The sequence below is a fragment of the Poecilia latipinna genome, unplaced genomic scaffold (assembly GCF_001443285.1).
Source record: "Poecilia latipinna isolate Pla-1442-1.1 unplaced genomic scaffold, P_latipinna-1.0 Scaffold1371, whole genome shotgun sequence".
Taxonomy (NCBI): domain Eukaryota; kingdom Metazoa; phylum Chordata; class Actinopteri; order Cyprinodontiformes; family Poeciliidae; genus Poecilia; species Poecilia latipinna.
This window is the reverse complement of record NW_015113987.1, coordinates 219,281-241,628: the sequence shown is the minus strand read 5'-3', so window position 1 is coordinate 241,628 and position 22,348 is coordinate 219,281. Positions and strand designations below refer to the sequence as shown.

Genomic DNA, 22,348 nt, shown 5'->3' with positions numbered 1-22,348 from the left:
ATGATGAATGTGATTCAATATTTTATGCAGCTCTAGTAGAACATAAGAAAGATAACATTTAGGTCAGAAAAATCCTCACTGTTAGAGGGGAAAAAAGTTACATTTTCATTCCAGGAAAAGATTAAACAACTATGAAATATTTCTGTTTACTCCTCGAGATTTAATGGTTATATAAATGAGACACGCACAAAAAAACAATGCTTCCTGTTGTGCTTTCAGATCCTGGGCTATGCAGATCACGTCTTCACTGGACTCTTCACCATTGAGATCATTCTTAAGGTAGTGTTTACTGGTTATAACATACATTTTGGAGCATGCCAAATACTTTTGACACATATTTTTTCTCTTTTTTTTGGCACACTCTCTCCAGATTAAACAAGCTTAAATATTTCATGCAGAAATACTCTGCGTAAATACAAAGGCACCAACAACTACCGTTATTTTATGTTAAAATCCTAAAGCCTTAGAGAGGACTTTATGACCCCACTCTGATAAATGTTGCCAACATTTGTCTTGCTTTTGAGATTCTGTGAAAGTAATTAGCTCTATACTGTTAGCAATTAGGTCTAGATGAGGCTGAGTTAGTTCAAAATGTAACTATTCCATATTAAAAAAACATGTTAGAAAACATTGTCCATTTAATTGCAGATGACAGCCTATGGAGCCTTCCTCCATAAAGGTTCATTCTGTAGAAATTATTTCAACATTCTGGACTTAGTAGTGGTCAGCGTTTCTCTCATCTCTTCTGGAATACAGTAAGTGCATCGACAACTTTTGCTCGGCATGTTTTACAGTCTTAAAGGGTAATGTTTATGTAATCATAACTTTCTGCAAGAATACCTTCATCATCATTTAGGAAAGCAATGCAAATGTGTATCAAGACTTAATAGTGTTTAATTTTCTAACATGGCACAAAAGATTGGGGTTGACTACATGAGTTGTAGAGCTAATTCACCTGTATTTAGCGGTTTGACAACAATTTGAGCTTGGAACTCTGCCACGCTTCACATTTACCTTAACTTTGTCACACGATGTTGCATCAGACCCTCTATCCCTTTGTGATGTTTATTAAAAAGGATGTTTTCTGCTCCTTACTTTCTGCTTCTAGTCTAATAACTCCTTGAACTGCTGTGATGTTTAATATGCTTTGCTACACTCTCTGTCTCTAATGCTTAATAGACTAGACTTCTCGACGTAAGTCCACATTAGTCTGTATTAATAACCCCTTTAATAGACCTTCACCTCTACCGTGTAAAGTTGTCACTCTTTTGATTTGATATTTCTATGGTCTTGGAGAGTTTAGTAGGTCTCGATGAAAATCCGATTTAAAAAAAAAAGTAACCTAAAAAATGTCAAGCACATCCATTTGTGCTTGGATGTCTTGTATTAAAAAAAAATGACTTAGTGCTAAATTTATGTCGTAATATGTATTTGCAGGAGGCTGCATAATTAGTTTTTGACCATAAGATTTTTTTTTTCAGTGGCTAAATTATCCTGGGTCTTGGATAAATTGAGCAGTCACCCATTTTATTAATGTAATGGGTCAAATTCATTTCTGCTGTTTCTGAATAAAGGTATACTCTCCTGGGCTATAGAAATTACACGTGAATGTTAAACTCAGTGGGTTTTATTTGCCTGTTAAAGGTACTGAATGAGTGTGTGTGGGATTTTTCATGAATGTATCACAGTTGAATTAATTGTGATGGTGCTGCATTTTATTGTGCCTGTGGCTCTTACAACATAGCACTTTCTTTTTTTTTTATTTTCCTATGAGGCACTTTGATCAGAAGTTTAGGTGAATGCAAGTCGACACGTGGTTATTTTGTCATGTTTAATAGAAAGAGAAGCAAGGCCGGCTTGGATTGATGATTAACACACTGAACAGTACCTTGCAAAAGTAATAACACGCCTTGAACATTTTTTTTTTTTTAGACCGTCATGTTACAAACACAAACTCTAATGTATTTCTTTGGGATTTTATTCCATAAAACCAAAATAACTGTTTTTATTTTTTATTTTTTTGAGATTTTCGAACTCAGCTGTTTTGTAGTCTATTTGTCTTAATCTCATATGACTTAAATGACAAATTTTCTAGGTCTATCAAGTTGAAACATTTGCCTGGGGCTTTGTTGGGTCTGCATAATTTGTAAGACATAAAAAATGTTTGTGCAGATGTGCCGAAAACCTTCTAGTGGATGGTAGTAAATAAAATTCTGAGATTTGTGCAACGCATTTGTGAAACTGTAGGGCTACCAGTTCTATTTAGAAGATGTATAATTAGTCATTAGAATAAAGGATGCTCCTCTTTTCAGAAGTTTTTCTTTAACAGTAAGTATCAGTTTCTTTCCACTTCCTACTTTTATTTTTCTGGAAATGAATTTCACTTTAAAATACACATAAGTTGGTGGTTGCAACATGACAAAACTAAAAAAAAAAAAAACAAAACTTAAGAATGTAAATAGTTTTGAAGCACTCCGTATATACATGGAACATTTTTATTGGCATCCTGGCCAATATTTATCTTAATATCTTATGGTCCCATTTGTATTTTTGCTTTTCTTTTAGATGGATAGAGTACTTCTTATCTTCAGGTGGTTGGTAAATAGTGTTCTTCATCCCTGTCAGCCCGCTCAACTCAGTCAATATCTTAAACTATTACTTTTTTTCAAAGAATGTGCTATAACTTGAGTATATCCTCACAGCTAGTTTGACTGTGATATGTGGCTGATAACATCCCACTCCACGGAAACTGCCTTTAACTGCTTTCAGACTTTTTCCTTCCTCTGTAAAGAGTTGCACAACAGGTGTTTTTATCCTATTTTCTCTTTTCAAAAATAATGTTTCTCTTCAAATCACTCCTTTAGCCTCCCCCAGAGTCACCCTGTTGAAAATTTATGTTGACATTTTGAATTCTTCTAACGATTCTAATGGAAAGATGGGTTCTTATCTAATCCTGATATAGGAATTTAATTACCTTTTGATATCAATATTTGCCGATCCTGAATGCAGTTAGTGCTGGTTTTGATAATGGTGTAAAAATAAGCTTGTATGAATGCAACACAGAGGCATTGCCAGCTAAAGATGTTTACATGATTTATATTTTCAAGACACATCGTTACATAATAAGCACGAGAGTGATCTGTTCATGCCTACGTTCACATTAAGCTGCAAAATCTGTTGAGAACACGGAGGAAAGAGGCCAAAGGACTTTACCCGGAGTTGATTAGCTGTTTCACAAAATACGACCTTCAACTCTAATGCCATTTTAAGTGCAAAATGTTTATAACATGATCTGAAAATGAAATGCAATGATTGGTGTTTACTGGAAAAAATCTGATTCCCTAGTTAAAAGCATTTCAGTTGTAATTTGGAAAACGAGTGAGATTTCCTAATAGCCGTAGCGTACCAACGACCAATCCCAATACAAATGGGCAAAATGTATTTTTGTTCATTTTACAAGTTCAAATTCCAAAGGAAGCACAGAGAATGTACAACACCATGTGTGTCACTAATTCATTAAGAAAACCAATGAGAAGACTTAACTGTTCCAGTATGTTGCAATTGCGTGTGATTAACATTTTTTATGGCTGTAATGTCACACTTCCAGAGTAAAATTAGCCTTGAACATCACCTCCAGCACCACATAATCACAGATCCTGGATTCATGAATAGATCTGTGCTCTTAGTTCATATCCAATACAACAACAACAAAAACATGTTGGTGCTGGGTTCAATATTGATAAAGGATCAGTCCCATCTCTAATTTACAGTAAATAAGCTGTATTTTTTTTTTTTATAAAAGCATATGTGTTGGCTTTCAGAGTAACTAATTATGCACAGAAACTTGGTTCAGTTGCTAAGAGAACCAGTCTTCTTGGTTTTACTAATCAGTTAGTGGATAAACTCAAAATGTCAACATATAAATTTGGTCCTTTTGTAGTTCCGTACAAGTCATTCTTTTTTGAGCACCTCCTTTAAGGGTTCACACTGTTTGACCGTCGGCTTGACCTGACACTCTTTTACAGCACAGAATTTCTCTGTTTGCTTGTAAAACGTCTTGTGTCTTTATGTTGGTCTCTTCATGTTGTACCCGTGTTCTTGTCAATGTTTTTGTGTGTCTGTATTATATTAAAAAATTGCTGATAAAGTCTCTTGTGAATCATTCTTGTCAGAGAAAATATTAAAAAATATTAGAATGGCTATAGCTTTATTAATAATTGGGTCATAATGGAGGGGGAAAAATCATTAATAGGATTATCCTTATCTCGTTTGAGTTTTTTCTTGTTTGGGGTAAAATAAAAACGCAGACGAGCTGTGATGCGAGTTCCTCCAAAATGCAGGTACTTTCGAGTGGGTATTAGTTTACCACGTCATTTTTTTCAGGTCCAGTGCAATTAATGTTGTAAAGATCCTGAGAGTCCTGCGAGTGCTGAGACCGCTGAGAGCCATCAACAGAGCCAAAGGACTAAAGGTTCACACAAACACACACACACAGAAAGAAAATACTCTCCTGGTTCAAAGAGGCCGACATCAATACGCTAACTGTAATCTTTGCTGTGGTTTTTAGCATGTCGTGCAGTGCGTTTTTGTGGCCATCAGAACCATCGGCAACATCGTCATCGTCACTACATTGCTCCAGTTTATGTTTGCCTGTATTGGAGTGCAACTATTCAAGGTAAGGAAAAGAGAGCAGAACATCCGTCTTTAGCTGAAGGAAGAAAAAAAAAATAAAAATTCTACGTCTTTCAAACAGGGCAAGTTCTTCTACTGTAGTGACAGCTCCAAACAGACTCAGGCAGAGTGCAGGTATGAAAACACCCCCTTTACCATGAATGGTATTTTTTTTTTCCTCTTAGACTCTATTTGCTGGACGTCAATGTGTGCGCACTTGTGTTTTCAGAGGTTCCTACATCATGTATAAGGATGGGGACGTGAGGAAACCAGAAAAAGCCCTGAGAATCTGGGAAAACAGCGACTTCAACTTTGACGATGTCCTGCAGGGAATGATGGCTTTGTTTGCCGTGTCTACATTTGAGGGCTGGCCCGGGTGTGTTTCTTTCTACTTACGTTGACTTACAGGAGACTTCATACTACTTGAACTTTTTCACATAAGAAATTTCTATTTTGTCTTTTTTTTTTATTCCAAATAAAAAATTTGACATCCATTTGTTTTCCACCCTTCTTAGTTGATACTTTTTTGTGCAGTTATGGTGGCGTTTATTTTAGGGATGCAATTTTGAAAGCTATTCGACTGTTTGTTTCAACTTTACATTTATGTGATTTTTTTTATTGTTTTTGCATTCGTTCACCACATAAAATACATTAAATAGACGGAAAAGGCAGGTTGTGGTTGTAAGGTAACGAAATGTAAAAAAGTTCAGAAGGTACGAATATTTTTGCAAGCCACTACGAAGTTTAACTCATCTCTTTTGTGGATCTATCTCTGACAATTAACTGAAATTTGTTCGTGCTCTCCATCTGCTCTGGTCTGTTAGGTTGCTGTACCGAGCCATAGACTCTCACGCTGAAGATGTCGGACCAATCTACAACTACCGCGTGGTCATTTCTATCTTCTTCATCATCTACATCATTATCATCGCCTTTTTCATGATGAACATCTTCGTCGGTTTCGTCATCGTCACATTTCAGGAGCAAGGAGAGCAGGAGTATAAGAACTGTGAGCTGGACAAGAACCAGGTAGTGCTTGGTTTGGTCTGCGGGCGCTTTATGGTGCGGTAGATCAGCGTCATGGACGGGGGGGGGGAGCGTTAGGCAATAAGGGACTGTCCTACTTGATAATGGGATTCAATAATGTCAAAAAGGCAGGTTGCAGCAATAAGACAAGACTACCAAAAAACTCTTCTAGATCTCTTACAGTATCATAGTCAGGGATAAAAATAAAAAAAAGGGGGGGTATAAAAAAAGAGAACTACCATGCAAGCCAATATCAGAGGTAAAAGCTCACATTTGTGGATGTGTTTCAGCGTCAGTGTGTGGAATACGCCCTGAAGGCTCGACCTCTGCGTCGTTACATCCCCAAGAACCCTTACCAGTACAAGGTGTGGTATGTGGTCAACTCTACCTACTTCGAGTACCTGATGTTCACTCTCATCCTCCTCAACACCATCTGTCTGGCCATGCAGGTGAGTCACACATGTACACCGACACTCGGCACTCTCCAGAGTTTTCAGCAAGCCTGGTATAAAGAGAGAGAGAGAGAAAAAAGCCTTTTGAAAATGTTCAGCTTTTATTGCAGTTGTACAAATACACACTAACAAGAAATCAAGAGCTTTCATTCAAGTGGGAAGAAAATCCCAAGTTAGGAATTACTGATTCTGAAACAACTTTGGGTATAATTCAGGATTTATGGACACTAATTAGACGTTTTGAAATCAAAGATTAGATTTTTGTTGTTGCTGACTGAGATTTTTTTTTTTTTTTTTTGGATGAGCCATACAAAAATTGTGGAGAGTGCTGCATTTAGTGATACTGTTACATTCCCTTTTTCTCTTTTGCAGCACCATGGACAGACCAAAAATTTCAATGATGCAATGAACATCCTCAACATGCTCTTCACAGGACTGTTCACAGTAGAGATGATCCTAAAATTAATCGCCTTCAAGCCCAGGGTACGTTTTCAACAAGTACTTAATTGTAGATTTGAGAATGTCTATTATTTTGTGATATAAACAACGCAAGCGAATATAATTTAAGGGGCATCGGTTTTGCCATAACCAGGCATAACAGAACAGAAAGTGCACAGCATATTTTAATCTCACCGCTCCCTCGTTACTTCGCTGTGGTTGCTATGTAGCTGCATTCATTCATTGGTCCAGGCTAATAATCCCCTTGTGTATTAGCAACTCAAACAGTAACAGATGGGAATGCTTCGCTCAATTACAGCAGCGTTAATGGAAAAATCCCTATAAACAATCAGTAGCATAACTTCTACCTCCTGAATTAAGAGCTCAGGTTTCAAATTTATGCTGTACAATAACATTTGTAATTATAAAGGAATCTTTCAGTATAGAAAATTACATTAAATCTCATGAAATATTTACTGTATGTGTAAGAAATATTTCTTTGTTGTTGCATGATTGAACTTTGCAAAGCTCTTGTAGGAATTTCTGCTAGAAACGCATGCCACTTTGTGTGGTTTGACAATCATTGAACTGTTAATGTGAAAAAAGGCTCAGGTCTACTTTGCAGGTAATCTTGGAATTGGCTCCAGCATGAAATCGCATCTGGACAACGTCTACTGCCGTCTAATTTATTGTTTTCTTTTTAAGCAGGTTTTACAGCCAAAAGGATGTCTAAATGTTTTAAATGGCTTTTCTAATTTCTTTTTGTTTTTAATTTGGGAGCTATGATCGTATGCTTCTGGTTTTAAGCAAGTTTGTCAAGACTTGTAGTGTTTGATGATGCCCTCCTTAGTTTTACAAGTCATGTGTGCCTATGTGAGCTTGTTAGATGTAATCGATCTATTCATTAGTACTGTAAATAAATTCTAATATGCCTGAAGTTTACTATGATTTCCTAAAAATGACTAAAGCCATCATACCAAAGATTAGTTAAGATGTTTTTTATTTATAGAGCTACTATATAGAACATCAGTTAATATGTTACAATGGCAGTCCGGTATAGATGGTGTCTTGCAAAAGTGTATATGCATACATATTTTAATTATGTACTTTACATGCTATATCTTACAGCCAGAAGTTTGTACTTTATTAGGATTTTATGTGCCAGACCAACATGATGGATACACCGGGCACCAGCTTAATTAGAGAGGTAGCCCTTAGTCTTGTTGTAGCAAAATTAACCCAAACCCCAAGATTTAGAAAATCTTATTGAGCACTGTTCAGTCCATTGCCTGGAAATGGAAAGACTATGGCACCACTGCAAATCTACTAAGACCACCTAAACTGCAAGTACGTGGCAAGTGTTGAACATTTATGTTTGAATCAATCAATCATTTTGTTGGTGCATAAAATCCTAAAAAACTAATTTAAAAGAAGCATGGACTTTTGTAGTTGTGACAAAGTTCAAGGGGTTTCTGTATTTTTGCAAGGCACCGAAAACAACAACAGTTGAACACGCCATTTTGAACGGGTCCAAAGTGTTATGGTAACATCTTGCACTTTTATGTGTCAGCTCATCACGTTGAGCTGATTGGTTTTTTTTTGTTTTTTTAAGTTTCTACAGTCCACTGTACAGCTTCATACCACCTTAATGGGGGCTGCGAAGTGGCAGCAGATGTTGTTTTCCTTCTAACATACCTTTCTCACCCTCCTCCTCCTCTTGCTCACCTCATCCTGTGTAGGGGTACTTTAGTGATCCCTGGAATGTGTTTGATTTCCTCATCGTAATTGGCAGCATAATAGACGTCATTCTCAGTGAGATCAACGTAAGTACGATGCCCCCCTTTTCGCTCTCGTTGTCTTTTCTCTTCCTGTCCTCGTCTCGTGTTTCTTTTCTACGCTCTCTTTCCCCTCTTCTCGACTTCTTCTGTCAGGCTGCAGTTTCTGTCTTCTTTGTCAGCCCGTTTCTCTTTCTTCCTACTTCTTCTTCCTCCTCCTTTCTCCTCTCCCTTCATACTTAAATCCAAGATGGCCACTGCCACTAAGGGGGACCCCCTTCGTCACCTTCTCCCAGCCTTACGGCTTTCCAAACAAGAAAGAAGAGCCTTCGCAGGCAGGGTTCAGCCTTACAGAGTTTATCCATTGCGCTCTCCTTCTTTGCTGTATTTGAAATGTTGTTGGGTTCTAGATTTATTTCATTTGATCACCCATACCCCTCACTAACTGAACTAACTCACTGACAGTGAGACAGTGAGACAAGCAGTCTCACGCAGCTTCTTAACTCCAGCAGAAGGCACTTTTTCATTGTTGTTGTGATTTTGTTCCTGACTGTGGTTCTTGATGACATCTCCTCTCATGGACAAGCATGACCAGCCGCTGCTGCTCCTCCTCTGCTGTCCATCTTTTTCAGACTGCCCCTTCTTTTGTTTTGTTCGCCGTTTAATTTTGTTGATTCTTTCCCTCTTTCCTCCTGCTCAGAACTCCAATGCTCCTGTATGTAATGTTTTTATCTTATTTTTTTCTCCTCTCTCCTTTGATTTCTGTCGTTTCCATCTCTTTTTTTTATGTCTTACGTTCTGTCCTTTTCTTTGTTCTTCTGTTGTTTTCCCCCCTTTTTCTTTCCATCCCCCACACAGCATTATTTTGTTGATGCATGGAACACATTTGATGCCTTGATAGTTGTGGGTAGCATTGTTGACATAGCGATCACTGAGGTTAACGTAAGTAGTCCAACTCCCTCCCTCCCTTCCTTCCTTCCTTTTGCCTTGCCTGTTCTGCCATTCCCTCACACACAAACAGACCGAGCGCTGATTCCTATCTCGCAAGCTTTTCAAATAACCAAGTGAACTTCAGAGACGGCCATTGAAATTCACAGATGTTGCAGAATCAAATTAAAAGACGGTCACCATTATTCCCCCTTTTTTTTTTTTTTACGATAAAAACCGCATGTTTTGCAACACACTGTTCCCCGTCTTCTCACTGCCAATTCTTTTGATGCGATTCCCAAATATTTGAAACGGCTACAGATGGGTGCACATGCCTCGGTCTGCTGAGCGTTGGTAGCATCAAAGACTATTGCATTTGTCAATAGAAACCTTTTGCATTTCCTCAGCACTTGGTTTGGTTACACATTATCCGATCTTTCATCACTGCCAGAGGGAAGTACGAAACATTACCCCTGGCATGATGGACACTGTATAGCATGGGAGATACAAAGGTGGCATATCCAGGCCCGTTTCTGTTTTCCGAACATGCAAAAAGCATGACTCTTTCAAGTATTAAAGAACAGCGGAAGATATTTTCAGTTTTGACCCGAGGATCGAAAACTCTCGATTCATAAATTACCAGGAACACTTGAAGCTTAAATGAGGGGGGCAAAAAATATTACAAGTTGCTTTTATCATAATGTGCATACATGGGGTGGGGGGAGAATTTGATCCATAAATGGATTTACTCAGTACTCCGTGAAATTTATGCAAATGTATGCATGACTTCATTTAATATCGGCATTGAGGCTCTATGGTCAGCAGTGGGGCTGAATAAGAATGACTTCCCCCAAAGACAAAGTCAAAATGTTCAGTGTCTGTTGTGTTTACATATTAAGGTCAACGGTTGCTTTATGTGATGCTAAGGTACCATTTCTGAAGAGACGACTGCGTGTTGTCTCTGGATAAACTTTCAGCATATTCTCTATTAAAGTAAAAGAAAAAAAAACTACCATTATCTGAACGGTTAAATAACCGATTGATCTTTAGATTATTTTAAACTTAGAGTAAAAAGTTACTGTGGTTATGCATGCAATTAAATGTAGCATGTAAACTTAACAACCCACTCGTGTTAGGATTACATCACAACAGTTTTCATTCATGACAAGACTTGATGTTTCACCAAATGCACAAAATCTCTTCAAGTTTCGCTCATAAAAATGTTTTGAGCTACACCAACATACAGTAAGTGAATATTTTGGCCATTTAACTAAGAAAACTAAACTCTATACACTCTGGTTACCCATTTTAAAGTAGCTGCTAAGACATGGCCATCTTAATTAATCTTAAAGTGGTTGTGAATGAGTAATTGGTGCATCCCTAGCTTATTTAATACACATAAAAGTTAGGTTTGCCACTGACGGGCAAATATTTTACAAAAGCAATAAAGAAAACGGCGCTGGATGTATATTGCTAGCTGAAAATGATCCCATATTATCAGATATTAGTTTCATTGAGGACAAGAATGCTCGTGGCACATCGGTCTACTCCCCTGAGCTGAAAAGCACGTTTTACCTCAGAAAACAGTGGCTTTTGCATACAAATTAAGGGTGGTTTATCCCAGGAGTGTATGAGTTTGGCACTTTTTCCTCATGGCTTTAGAAAGAGAATCCATTTGCCCCACGAGAGGCTGACTACGCTGCCTTTAAAAGACACAGGATAAATTCCCAACTGTATCTGGATATTTTATTCAGCTTTTTTCCCCTTTTTTTGCAGGAAATAGTTGTTTAACAAAATCCATTTTTTGGCAGAATTTTCATTTTAAATGAATATAGATCTTATAAATAAATTGTTATAATAACAATTCATATTAGTTGAAAAGAACAATAAAAAAAAAGTCACCTGAATGTCAAGGTTTACTGGGCCAGTGATATACACCTTTGTCATCTATACAGTTCACTGATGTTGCACTGCACACTTTGGTTTGAATTGTGCACCTTAGTTAACTGATTGGATCAGTTTGAGAGATTAATTGATTGATTTGGTTAATTGAATGAGTAATTTATTTTATTCTGACGTCTAATCTAAAGGCATGCACCAAGTCCTTTTCCTTTTATTTACTTGAAGGCTTTTAATAATTTGGGCATTGAGTATCCAAAGCTATACTTTGTTGTCCTCTCTCTCTCTCTCTTTTTTTTTTTTTTTTTAAGAAACCCTCCGCACTTCAATCCTGATAGCAATGCCTGTTTTGAACCAGGACCCTGTTAAATAGGCATTTTAAATGTTAGCCTGCCACTTCATTTCATTAGTCACAGAAGTCCAAGTCCTTTTTTTCCCCCCCAACTGCATAGCACAAGAAATGCTTTTTTTGATAAAGTATGAAATGAAGCGTCGTGACAGACTAGCTTTTAAAATGTTATCACTTTGTCTTTAGTAAATAATTAAAAGGCCAAAACATCCCATCTGGGTGCGCCCACTTTCCCGCTCTGTTGGGTGCCTGTTGACTTAGATTAGCTGAATTTGTTTCTTTTTTGCAGCTATTGAAAGAAAAATATATTTCCCTATTGCTGGGTCTTTAATTCTCCCCCAGCATCCTGCGGGTGCTTCTTAAACTTTGTCCGGATTCTTTTACATTTTACTTTGGTTTGTGTAGAAGTAGTACGAACAGATTGGTAGTGGTTTGCTCTGCGTGATGTCTTGCAGAAGATGCCAGTTATGGATTGCATCTATTTCTCTCTCTTTGGAATGCTTCCTCCTCTCCTACCTTTCTTGCCTTTCTTCTTTACTTTCTGAGCTTTTTCAGTTCACTTTACCTTCTGTTGTTGATGTTTATATCTCCTTCTCCTTATCTTTTTTCTCTCGTCGGTCTGTGGTGCTGCTTGCTCTCCTGAAATGCAAGCAGGGTAACATGGGCTTCCCCTCGTCCTCGCAGCTCAATCCGCTAATTGCATCATCATGAAATGTCGTTTAGCATACATTTCATGTAATGACTTAAACATTTCTCATAATTAGAGAACTTGACATCCTTAAAGTATCAATTTGAAGAGGGCTCCCATGTTACCCATGGAACTGATTTTTTTTTTTTTGCTTGAAAATTTTATGTGCAATGTGAGAAAGCAGCTCAAGTTAAATAAGCTCGTCAATCCAGAGCTGCAGATAGAATCACTCACATCTGCACGGTTCGGCCTGAACAGATGACTGTTTATTGGATTGGTTTGTCTCTGTTTGTTCTGGACACGCGTTCACCACATGTAGCATTTCACTCGGGGACACCGTTTTCCTGTAGTTTGTCATGTGGTTCCTACTTAAGCTGAAAATTTAGAAGTACTTTAACTCAGTATATTACAGCTTATTTAAGATCAATTAAGCACATACAGTTTTTAAGTTTTTATTCAACCATACGGATTCTTTTACTCTGCAGAACCCAATTAAAAGACTACGTTTTTCTGATGTAACAAAAGGCATTCCTTTATAAAAATAATTATATATATATATATATATATATATATATATATTGTGCAATTCAAGTGATAAGTAAACTAATTTATTGGATACAGTTACATAAATGGGCACACTATTAAATACTTTGGTGATGCACATTTTGATTCAAATTTAGAATTTGATCTCCATTTTATACTTTAGTTTGAGGGAAACTTATAGAGAGTAAATTAATTTACTAGAATATGCTTATTAGCATACTTAAGTAAAAGCTATGGTTTGAAGAAAGGATGTAAAGAGTCAAGTGATCTCATTGTACAGAAATCGATTATAGGCAAAAAGGCTTAAACTCTTTCACTAAAGTTTGGAGTGAATATTACAAGAATATGCTTTATTCATGATACGTGTGTGATCATATTATGTGTATGACCTTGTTAAAATCCCTTCCTTCTCCCCAAAATATATTTCGTATTCAGTATTTCCTGTGTTTTTTTTTTTTCTTTATCCATGATTTTATAACACTTTTATCCCCTGACTTTCCGGTTTTCACTTCCTTTTCTTAGTTGCTTTCCTATTTAACTTCCTCCCCTTTCTTTAAACCCAGCCTTACAAATAATTTTTAATTGCAGTTATATTGTGGGAAGGCATTTTAACATGGCCAGTTAAAACACGGAGTGTCACTAAACGTTTTGTTCGTACGGCTCCAGCCTTAAATGCTGTAATCCCAGGGCTGACCAGCAGGTGTCTCCCTACAGGCTGTTATTGCCAAGTCTTGCAATGGACACAAATGGCCTTAAAATAAATTGCATCGAGACACACATGAACCCAATTCTTATTAACTTTTCAAGCCACCATCAGCCAAAAATAATCACCTTCATGAAACTAGATGCATTCGGTAAACACGCCGTCTCAGTTGAAGCGGCTTACTTCAACTTTAGTGAGGCCACATCATATATGCAGAGACATCTGTTTCCATGACATCAGCCTATAAAGATCTAGACAGCTCTATCAATCAAGAAGTGTTGGGGACCTTAAAGCTTCGGACAGATGTGTTCCTCACAGGTTCTACATATTTCAGCCATCCGCTGCTTTGATAGGGAGGGATTTTATGTGGCCTTGGGAGGCGATGGCGGCCATCTGCCTGTACCCTAAGATCACACATAAATCTCCCTTTAGGCCCAGATGAGATGACTCTTGTCACCAATATGTGAAGGTTGATCAAAGTCTGAACTCCTGTGTTGTGGTTTGAGGGAGGCGGGAAAGTGGGGGAGTGGGTTTCTCACACACACACACACACACATACAGGAAGGCATGCAGGCGCTACTCTGGTGCTGATCTTTGTTGCCTTTCCTTAAAGCCAGCTGACTCGTCCTCGTCCTCCTCCTCCTCTTCGTCCTCCTCTTCCTCTTCTTCCTCCTCTCACCCCCATGTGGTAAGGCCAATGGTACGCCCCAACGGTAACCTCGTCCGCCTCCCTTCCTCTCCTCCATCATCTTTCCATCCCTCCTTTCTTCTCTCTATCCCTCTTTCTGACCATCAAAAGCATTCCGGCGTGTCATCTTACTCCTGTCGCTCGAGCATGCTCAGAGTTACATCCCTGTTCATCTTGTTTATATTGTGAATGTATATATAAATGTATATGTCTGTGTGTGTGTGCGTGTGTGAATGTGCGGTAAGGGACACTGCGTATTGCAGGTCTGGTATAACTGGAGTCCTGTGACTTGTGTAGATTTACCGTTGTGTTTCTTATTGTGGTAACTTTCACGTTGGTCCAAGTCATCATGATCACGCCATCACGCAGCCTTTTTCTCTTCTCCACTGGCCTCCACATCCATCCGTTTATCTATCCATCCATCTAACTGCAGTGCCTTAAGAAGGACCAAGTTTATAAAAACAAACTTCAGTATATTTTATATGCATTTAATGTTTTAGACCAACACAAAGTAATTTATAAAGGGGAAGCAAAATTATGGTTTTCAATATTATTTGCAAATAAAACATAGATTCAGCCCCTTTTATCTGATACCATAACTTAATTATTCAGTGAAGTCCATTTAACGTCAGTATAAAGTTCACAGGTGGACGGATTTGTTGACAGGACAATTATTTGTGCACTCCAAGGCAACTGAAAGCCATTGTTGTCTCTGTTTCAGCAGAGACAAGAACGCTGGTCAGAGTAAATGGAAGTATGATTGAAGCTAAATATAGGGCAGGCCTGGGGGAAAATCTTAGTAAGAGACATGAAGATTGAGCTTCATCTTCCAGAACAACAATCTTAAATAAACACAATGAAATGGACTAGATAAATCGTCTCCAACTCCAGTTCCCAATATTCTATCTTGCAGCTTTCTTATACATGTCTGCTCCAACCCACCTTAAGTTAACAAATGGCTTCTGCTGAATTTGATAATATGCTTTAGGAGGTAACTGAGTCATTTGATTCCAGTGTGTTGGAGCAGAGATGCATCTATCAGAAACGCTTAACTGAAGTTGAGAGAATATACATGATGTAATTTCAAGGGTTTTTTTTTTATCTTCTTCAAAAAAGAAAACCTTCCACTTCAAAATAATGTGCAACTTTGTCTTGGTCTGTTACACAAATTAATGTTTGTGACAAAACATTCTCTTTAGCCAGGCACTGCACCTGTCTATGTTTCAGTTTCAAATTGTTTGCCGTTTTGTTTGTATCTGATTAAATCAAGCTATTTTTCATCTTCAGCCTCTCCTTCTCGCTCTCCTCCTCTCTCTGTCACTTTCTGTCACTGTACCTCTCCTGCCCACTTGCCCAACTCTTCTCTTGGTGCAGTGGCGCCCACTGTGGTCCAGTTGTGGTATTACTTGCAGTGCTGAACTGTGATTTCCACTCCTGAGAAGGACGCGTCGTTTTCCACTTATCTGTCAGTGGAGTCTGGGACAAAATCTATCCTTAAAAGAAGTTGACTTCTATCGTTAAAGGTAGCAAAATTCATCCTAAAATAAAAACGTTTGAGTTTTAGCGCACAAAATTACCCATAATTTAGCTAAGTGTTGTTTTTAAAAGGTATGTGTAATATTCTGTTGTCCCAAACTGCAATGAGATGTGTGGAGAATGACCAGTTCTTTGTAAGAGCACACAGTGTGTTCTCTGTGGGATTAACATGAGGACTTGATGGCTTCTTGGAAAAATACAAATGGCAAAATAGAATAAAGTTTTAGACAGGATGCCGTGTTTCATGGGTCACTTTCAGATTGTTTAATATTTCCTCGTCATTTTTGCTGTTTTTATTGTTAGTCCTGACTTCGCTTCTAACCCATTAATTAGACCCTTAGTCATATCGTCTCTGTAGTTTTTACTGTTTTTGCTGGACAGAAATACTGATAACTGGTACTGCACTTTATATCGTCCCCTTTTTTTCCCCACACGGAGCGAGCAGAAGTGGTATAAATAAATAAATCTATATTAGAAAAGCACTCCGCCAGACGTCTAAATATTTAATCGCTTGTTAGTTCCTGTGGGCAGCGTCAGTGGCTTTAAGATGTTGGAAATAAGGGTTTTCTCCAAATTTGCATTTTTTTAAATTTTGTATAAACAATTTATAAACAAAAAGGCAAATTTTCCAACACACGCCAAGTAATTGATTGTTGAAAAGGCAACTTCTGTGGTGTTTAACAAAGTTTCAGGAAGATGTAATCAGATACGGGACATGAAAGTGTTTGCTTAGCTACAATGTTTTCCTATTCTCCAGTTGTGATCTATGATAATTAGCTAACACGCTTGGGCTTTCACACTATATCTGATTTTACCTGGTGTCTATATAGTTTCATGGAAGTATGTACAGGTGCATCTTAATAAATTAGAATGTAATCGAGAAAATCAATTTCAGTAATTTAATTATGGTAACTGATGCTATTCTGTTTGTTCAAGGAACAGTATAATGAAAAATGTAGAAGGAGGGAAAAGTGTAGAAATTTGTACACCAATGACCAGGATAACCAGAGCTGCATCACACTGGAAAATCCATTCACTACTTTGGAGGAGATTCACAGAGCACAGAGTCTCTGGAGTTGATGCTTTAAAAGTCACTTCATACACGTCTAAGATGATTTAAATCTTTTTTTATTTTCCTTTTGGACTTGCTACCTGGCCATGTTGACGAAAGTACAAATACTGGGTATAATAACGGAGGTATCACTGTGCTAGACCGGCCAGTGACAATACAGATGAGCTGAATGGAGCTATTAAAGAAACCTGGGCTTTCTTAGCACCTCAGCAGAGCTACAGGCTGATCTGCGTGTCTGCAGCACTTACACAAAATATCAAGTGTTTATATAGTGTATAGACACTTTTGGACATTTTTTTTATTATTAGCCTTAGATAATAGTCAAGTTCTCTGAAAAACAATATTTTGAGCTGAACTGTATGCCATAATCACCAAAAGTAATACAAATGGACTCTCGAAATACGTCAGTGTGTAACAAATATGGGATTCACTTTAGATTGCAACCCAATTTATTAAAATTGCACCTGTACCTGTCAGAGTAGAAGACTTTTGGTCAGTCTCAGTTGCTGTGACTGACCAAGAAGCATAGCCATCCAGATCAAAAATACAGTTTTGCCAATTAGGAGTCAGAGACCTTTATCATTAAGAAGCTTCTGGATAATTTTATTTGTTGCCAAATAATTTTTCCATGAAGTCACGTAAATAAGCATGACTGCCCGATTCTCTCCCAGATCTCTTTTCTTGTTTGATTTTGATGGGATTTCCTTAGGACGCTGATTTCCATTTATTAACTCTGTGTGTTTGTGTGTGTGTGTGTGTTTATATGTGTGTTATGCATATTTACATCCACGACTTCGTGTTTATGGTAATATGCATACAAACGACCTGTGTGGCTCATGTGTCTTTGTGCATATACGCATGTCTGTCATTGCCCATTTATACTCGTCTGTGTGAACTGTGTGTGTGTGAACTGTGTGTGTGTGTGTGTGTGTGTGTGTGTGCTTCCCTCCCGAATCAATTTGCATGTGTTCCCATGCGTCCTGTGTTTTTTTTTCCTCTGAAAAAAAAACACCAAACCCCACCAAAAGGGACTTCAGAATTCTGAAGAGAACGCCAGGATCTCCATCACCTTCTTCCGGCTGTTCCGCGTGATGAGGCTGGTGAAGCTGCTATCTCGCGGGGAAGGGATTCGGACCCTGCTGTGGACCTTCATCAAATCTTTCCAAGTGAGGGGAGAACCGGACACTACATGCTAGAGAAAATGGGGCAGCGCACAAGTGCTAATCTAACTCACTTTGCACTTTCTTATAAAACTACGGTCTTGTTTGAAGAGCCAAGATTACACGATTGAAACCCAACAATGTCTCCTTTCCTTACCTCATCCCTCCCTGCTCTTTATTTTTGCAGAAAGTCATGGAGATGGGATGAGGGAGGTAATGGAGAGGAGGTTTGGATTCCAGCAGCGTAGTTAGGGAAATAGGATGAAATTATAAATACTTTTTTCTACTTCTTTCCCCTCTCCGCCTCTCCTTTTTTCATCTTCTAGCTCCCTTCTCAATTCCTTTAACTCTTACACATCCTACTATCACTAACTCTAAAGCTCGTCATTTCCCTGTAGGCAAGATAAGCACTAGATGACATAAGTTCAACAAAGCACCAAAAAAAAAATCTAAATCATTTGATTGACTTGCAGATAAAAGACAAAAGGGAATTTGTTCTCTCTCTTGTGCTTGGTAAGTTGGGCCACTTCTTGTTGCACTGTCAATTATGTTTACAATCCAAGCAGTTGCAGTCCAGAGTTTCACAGGCAACTTCATCATCAGAATTTGGTTGTGCATTTCTACTGTATGGAGGCATCCCAAAATCCTCTAAAGTCACTCATCAACTTTTCCGTTTTATTGTTTTAAAAATTGTGACATTTTCTAGCTCTATATATATATAATATTTAGTCTTAAGTAGTTTTTAAAAACAATGATTTGGCCTGACTAACCAATGTACAGGAGCAATTTTAGCCAACAGCTCAGCAGCTGATCTCTGGTAAAGCTGGTCTGATGCCTGAAATTTAGAGATCAGTTCCCGTCTTAAGGTTTCTAACTGTGTCGTCAGATGGTTTCTGCTGGCTTGTTTTTGGTGCTGTGCCACTTCAGACACATTCACTTTTACCTCCTGAAGAGCCAACTAGTTACTTTTGACCTCTTATAGCAATAAGTTCATAACTACGGAAGAAAAGGGAACTAAAAGTGAATGGTCTGCAGTTTTGGTGCGTATTGCTTCTAAATGCTCAGCACTGATGTTTCTCTCCTTTTTCCAGGCTCTGCCTTATGTAGCTCTGCTAATAGTGATGCTCTTCTTCATATACGCCGTCATTGGCATGCAGGTAAGCTGTTCCCATTGCAACCCGAACCCCGTCGTCAGCTTTCTCCTTTCCTCTCCTGTAGCAGAACTTCATGTTTCATCTGTCCACCTGGAGTCAGTCAAATCGTCATTCTTCACTTCTTTTGACCACTGTTTTCTTCTCTCTTTTTTTGTGGCCCTTATCCTGTATTTTCTTTGCTTGTGTAAGCTGCTGTGTTGTCTCTTTCCCTCTTGATGTGGAGTTGCAGTTTGATTTGATTTGCTGGAGACAGCCGGCCTCTATTTCTGACCGCCCTCTTGACAATGCTGACATCATTTGCTGAACGCTGTGACTGTCCCTCTTTCCCCCCCCTTCGCTCCTACTGTGCAGATGTTTGGTAAGATAGCGCTGCGGGACCACACGCAAATCAACAGGAACAACAATTTCCAGACGTTCCCTCAGGCAGTGCTGCTGCTCTTCAGGTTAGCGCGATTAGAGCGGATGTCATTGTTTCTGACGTTTCTTTGTTCATAAGTTTGACCCCGTTGTTCTTCAGTGTTCTATCCAAAGCCTTCACAGAACAGCTGTATTAATGCTGATATTACACGCTCTATATTTTTGGGGGTTTAGAATATGGTGTTGAATGAAAAAAAAAATGCATGATACACTACTGATGTTTAATTTGTAAGTTTCATCTTCCTTCTGCACTACTTTGTGATGGTGAAATTCAAATAAAATACAATAAAGTTTATCATATTGAGAAAATGTAAAAAAAAAAAGTAAGCAGTATGAATACTTTTGCAAGGCACTGTATGTAAAGATGTGAAATTGCTATTGTAATTGCTCACACTTGTGCTTTTTCTTGTGTCTCCCTCTATGTATGTGTGTGTTTTTTGCATACATCTTTACATGCAATTTTGCTTTTCTTTTTTGTGTATTTAAATATTTTTGCATGGATCTCTGCATGCTGCATGTTTGTATTTTTGTTGTGCTCGTCAGATGTGCAACTGGTGAGGCGTGGCAAGAGATCATGCTGGCGTGTTCGCCCAATCACCCATGCGAGAAAGGGTCAACCAATGAAAACAGCACAACCCATGACGATTGTGGCAGCCAGTTTGCCATCATTTACTTTGTCAGCTTCTACATGCTGTGTGCCTTTCTGGTAAGTGCAGAAGACAAAAGGACAAAAAGGTACTTTTCTGAGCAAGGGAACTTAATTTATAAGTTATTCTACTTTTTCAGATCATAGTATTGAAGCTTAAAATTTTAAATGTCATTTATTGGTAGCTAGAAGGGATGAGACTGATTTTGTCCTCCTTTTCCAGATCATCAACCTTTTTGTGGCTGTAATAATGGACAACTTTGACTATCTGACACGTGACTGGTCAATTTTGGGGCCTCATCATCTTGATGAGTTTAAGAGAATCTGGGCCGAATACGACCCAGAGGCCAAGTAAGTTTTAAGTGAGCAGGAATAAAATTAGCATGACAAAAGAGATATGGTCAAATTTACAATATGACTTCTTCACTGTTTTCAGGGGGAGGATAAAACACCTTGACGTGGTCACCTTGCTCCGGAGAATTCAGCCTCCCCTCGGTTTTGGAAAGCTCTGTCCACACCGCGTGGCGTGCAAGGTAAAATAATTTATTCAAATTTCTTTACATCATCTGTTATATACAGGTCCTTCTCAAAAAATTAGCATATTGTGATAAATTTCATTATTTTCCATAATGTAATGATAAAAATTAAACTGTCATATTTTAGATTCATTGCACACCAACTGAAATATTTCAGGTCTTTTATTGTTTAATACTGATGATTTTGGCATACAGCTCATGAAAAACCCAAAATCCTTGTCTAAAAAAATTAGCATATTTCATCCGACCAATAAAAGAAATGTGTTTTAATACCAAAAAAGTTAACCTTCAAATAATTATGTTAAGTTATGCATTCAATACTTGGTCAGGAATCCTTTTGCAGCCTTCAATGCGGCGTGGCATGGAGGCAATCAGCCTGTGGCTCTGCTGAGGTGTTATGGAGGCCCAGGATGCTCCGATAGCGGCTTTAAGCTCATCCAGAGTGTTGGGTCTTGCATCTCTCAACTTTCTCTTCACAATATCCCACAGATTCTCTATGGGGTTCAGGTCAGGAGAGTTGGCAGGCCAATTGAGCACAGTAACACCATGGTCAGTAATACCAGTGGTTTTGGGACTGTGAGCAGGTGCCAGGTTGTGCTGAAAAATTAAATCTTCATCTCCATAAAGTTTTCAGCAGATGGAAGCATGAAGTGCTCCAAAACCTCCTGATAGCTGCTGCATTGATCCTGCCCTTGATAAAACACAGTGGACCAACACCAGCAGCTGACATGGCTCCCCAGACCATCTCTGACTGTTGGTACATTACATTGGACTTCTGGCATTTTGGCATTTCCTTCTCCCCAGTCTTCCTCCATACTCTGGTACCTTGATTTCCGAATGACATGCAAAATTTTCTTTATTCCGAAAAAAGTACTTTGGACCACTGAGCAACAGTCCAGTGCTGCTTCTCTGTAGCCCAGGTCAGCTTCTGCCACTGTTTCTGGTTCAAAAGTAGCTTGACCTGGGGAATGAGGGACCTGTGGCCCCTTTCCTACACACGCCTGTGCACAGTGGCTCTGGATGTTTCTACTCCAGACTCAGTCCACTGCTTCCCCCGAGGTCTGGAATCGGCCCTTCTCCACAATCTTCCTCAGGGTCCGGTTACCTTTTCTCGTTGTGCAGCGTTTTCTGCCACACTTTTTCCTTCCCTCTGAGGTGCCTTGATACAGCAGTCTGGGAACAGCCTATTCGTTCAGAAATTTCTTTCTGTGTCTTACCCTCTTGCTTGAGGGTGTCAATGATGGCCAGCAGTCAGGTCAGCAGTCTTACCCATGATTGCGGTTTTGAGTAATGAACCAGGCTGGGAGTTTTTAAAAGCCTCAGGAATCTTTTGCAGGTGTTTAGAGTTACTTTGTTGATTCAGATGACGAGGTTAATTGCTCGTTCAGAGAACCTTTTCATGATATGCTAATTTTTTGAGACAGGGATTTTGGGTTTTCATGAGCTGTATACCAAAAATCATCAGTATTAAAACAATAAAAGACCAGAAATATTTCAGTTGGTGTGCAATGAATCTAAAATATATGACAGTTTAATTTTTATCATTACATTATGGAAAATAATGAACTTTATCACAATATGCTAATTTTTTGAGAAGGACCTGTATTCATTTTTATACACTTTAACCCCTGCATGGTCTCCCGTTTTGTTATGACCTTGAGCCAGTCGTAA

At 38.5% G+C, this 22,348-nt stretch overlaps 1 protein-coding gene and 1 long non-coding RNA gene across 5 annotated transcripts in view; one reads left to right on the top strand and one right to left on the bottom strand.

The window, feature by feature from the left end:
• Positions 1–217: 217 nt before the first annotated feature.
• Positions 218–22,348, top strand: part of LOC106962096 (voltage-dependent L-type calcium channel subunit alpha-1C-like) — a 43,732-nt gene continuing 21,601 nt past the window's right edge. For 2 of the 4 annotated variants that reach the window (XM_015056270.1, XM_015056268.1), the window contains exons 1-17: positions 218–279; positions 649–755; positions 4,384–4,471; positions 4,568–4,675; positions 4,754–4,806; positions 4,901–5,047; positions 5,496–5,697; positions 5,985–6,143; positions 6,519–6,629; positions 9,218–9,301; positions 14,082–14,168; positions 17,793–17,930; positions 19,016–19,081; positions 19,430–19,521; positions 20,039–20,201; positions 20,365–20,492; positions 20,578–20,674. In XM_015056270.1, the coding sequence (XP_014911756.1) occupies positions 649–755; positions 4,384–4,471; positions 4,568–4,675; positions 4,754–4,806; positions 4,901–5,047; positions 5,496–5,697; positions 5,985–6,143; positions 6,519–6,629; positions 9,218–9,301; positions 14,082–14,168; positions 17,793–17,930; positions 19,016–19,081; positions 19,430–19,521; positions 20,039–20,201; positions 20,365–20,492; positions 20,578–20,674 (1,830 nt within the window). In that variant the 5' untranslated portion in view covers positions 218–279. Of the gene's footprint in view, positions 280–648; positions 756–4,383; positions 4,472–4,567; positions 4,676–4,753; positions 4,807–4,900; positions 5,048–5,495; positions 5,698–5,984; positions 6,144–6,518; positions 6,630–8,323; positions 8,408–9,217; positions 9,302–14,081; positions 14,169–17,792; positions 17,931–19,015; positions 19,082–19,429; positions 19,522–20,038; positions 20,202–20,364; positions 20,493–20,577; positions 20,675–22,348 lie in introns of all 4 variants that reach the window. The other 2 variants (XM_015056266.1, XM_015056269.1) reach the window with 2 other exon arrangements.
• Positions 6,113–22,348, bottom strand: part of LOC106962097 (uncharacterized) — a 41,040-nt gene continuing 24,804 nt past the window's right edge. Inside the window, exon 3 of the long non-coding RNA XR_001427899.1 lies at positions 6,113–6,196. This is a non-coding gene — a long non-coding RNA (uncharacterized LOC106962097). The remainder of the gene's footprint in view (positions 6,197–22,348) is intronic.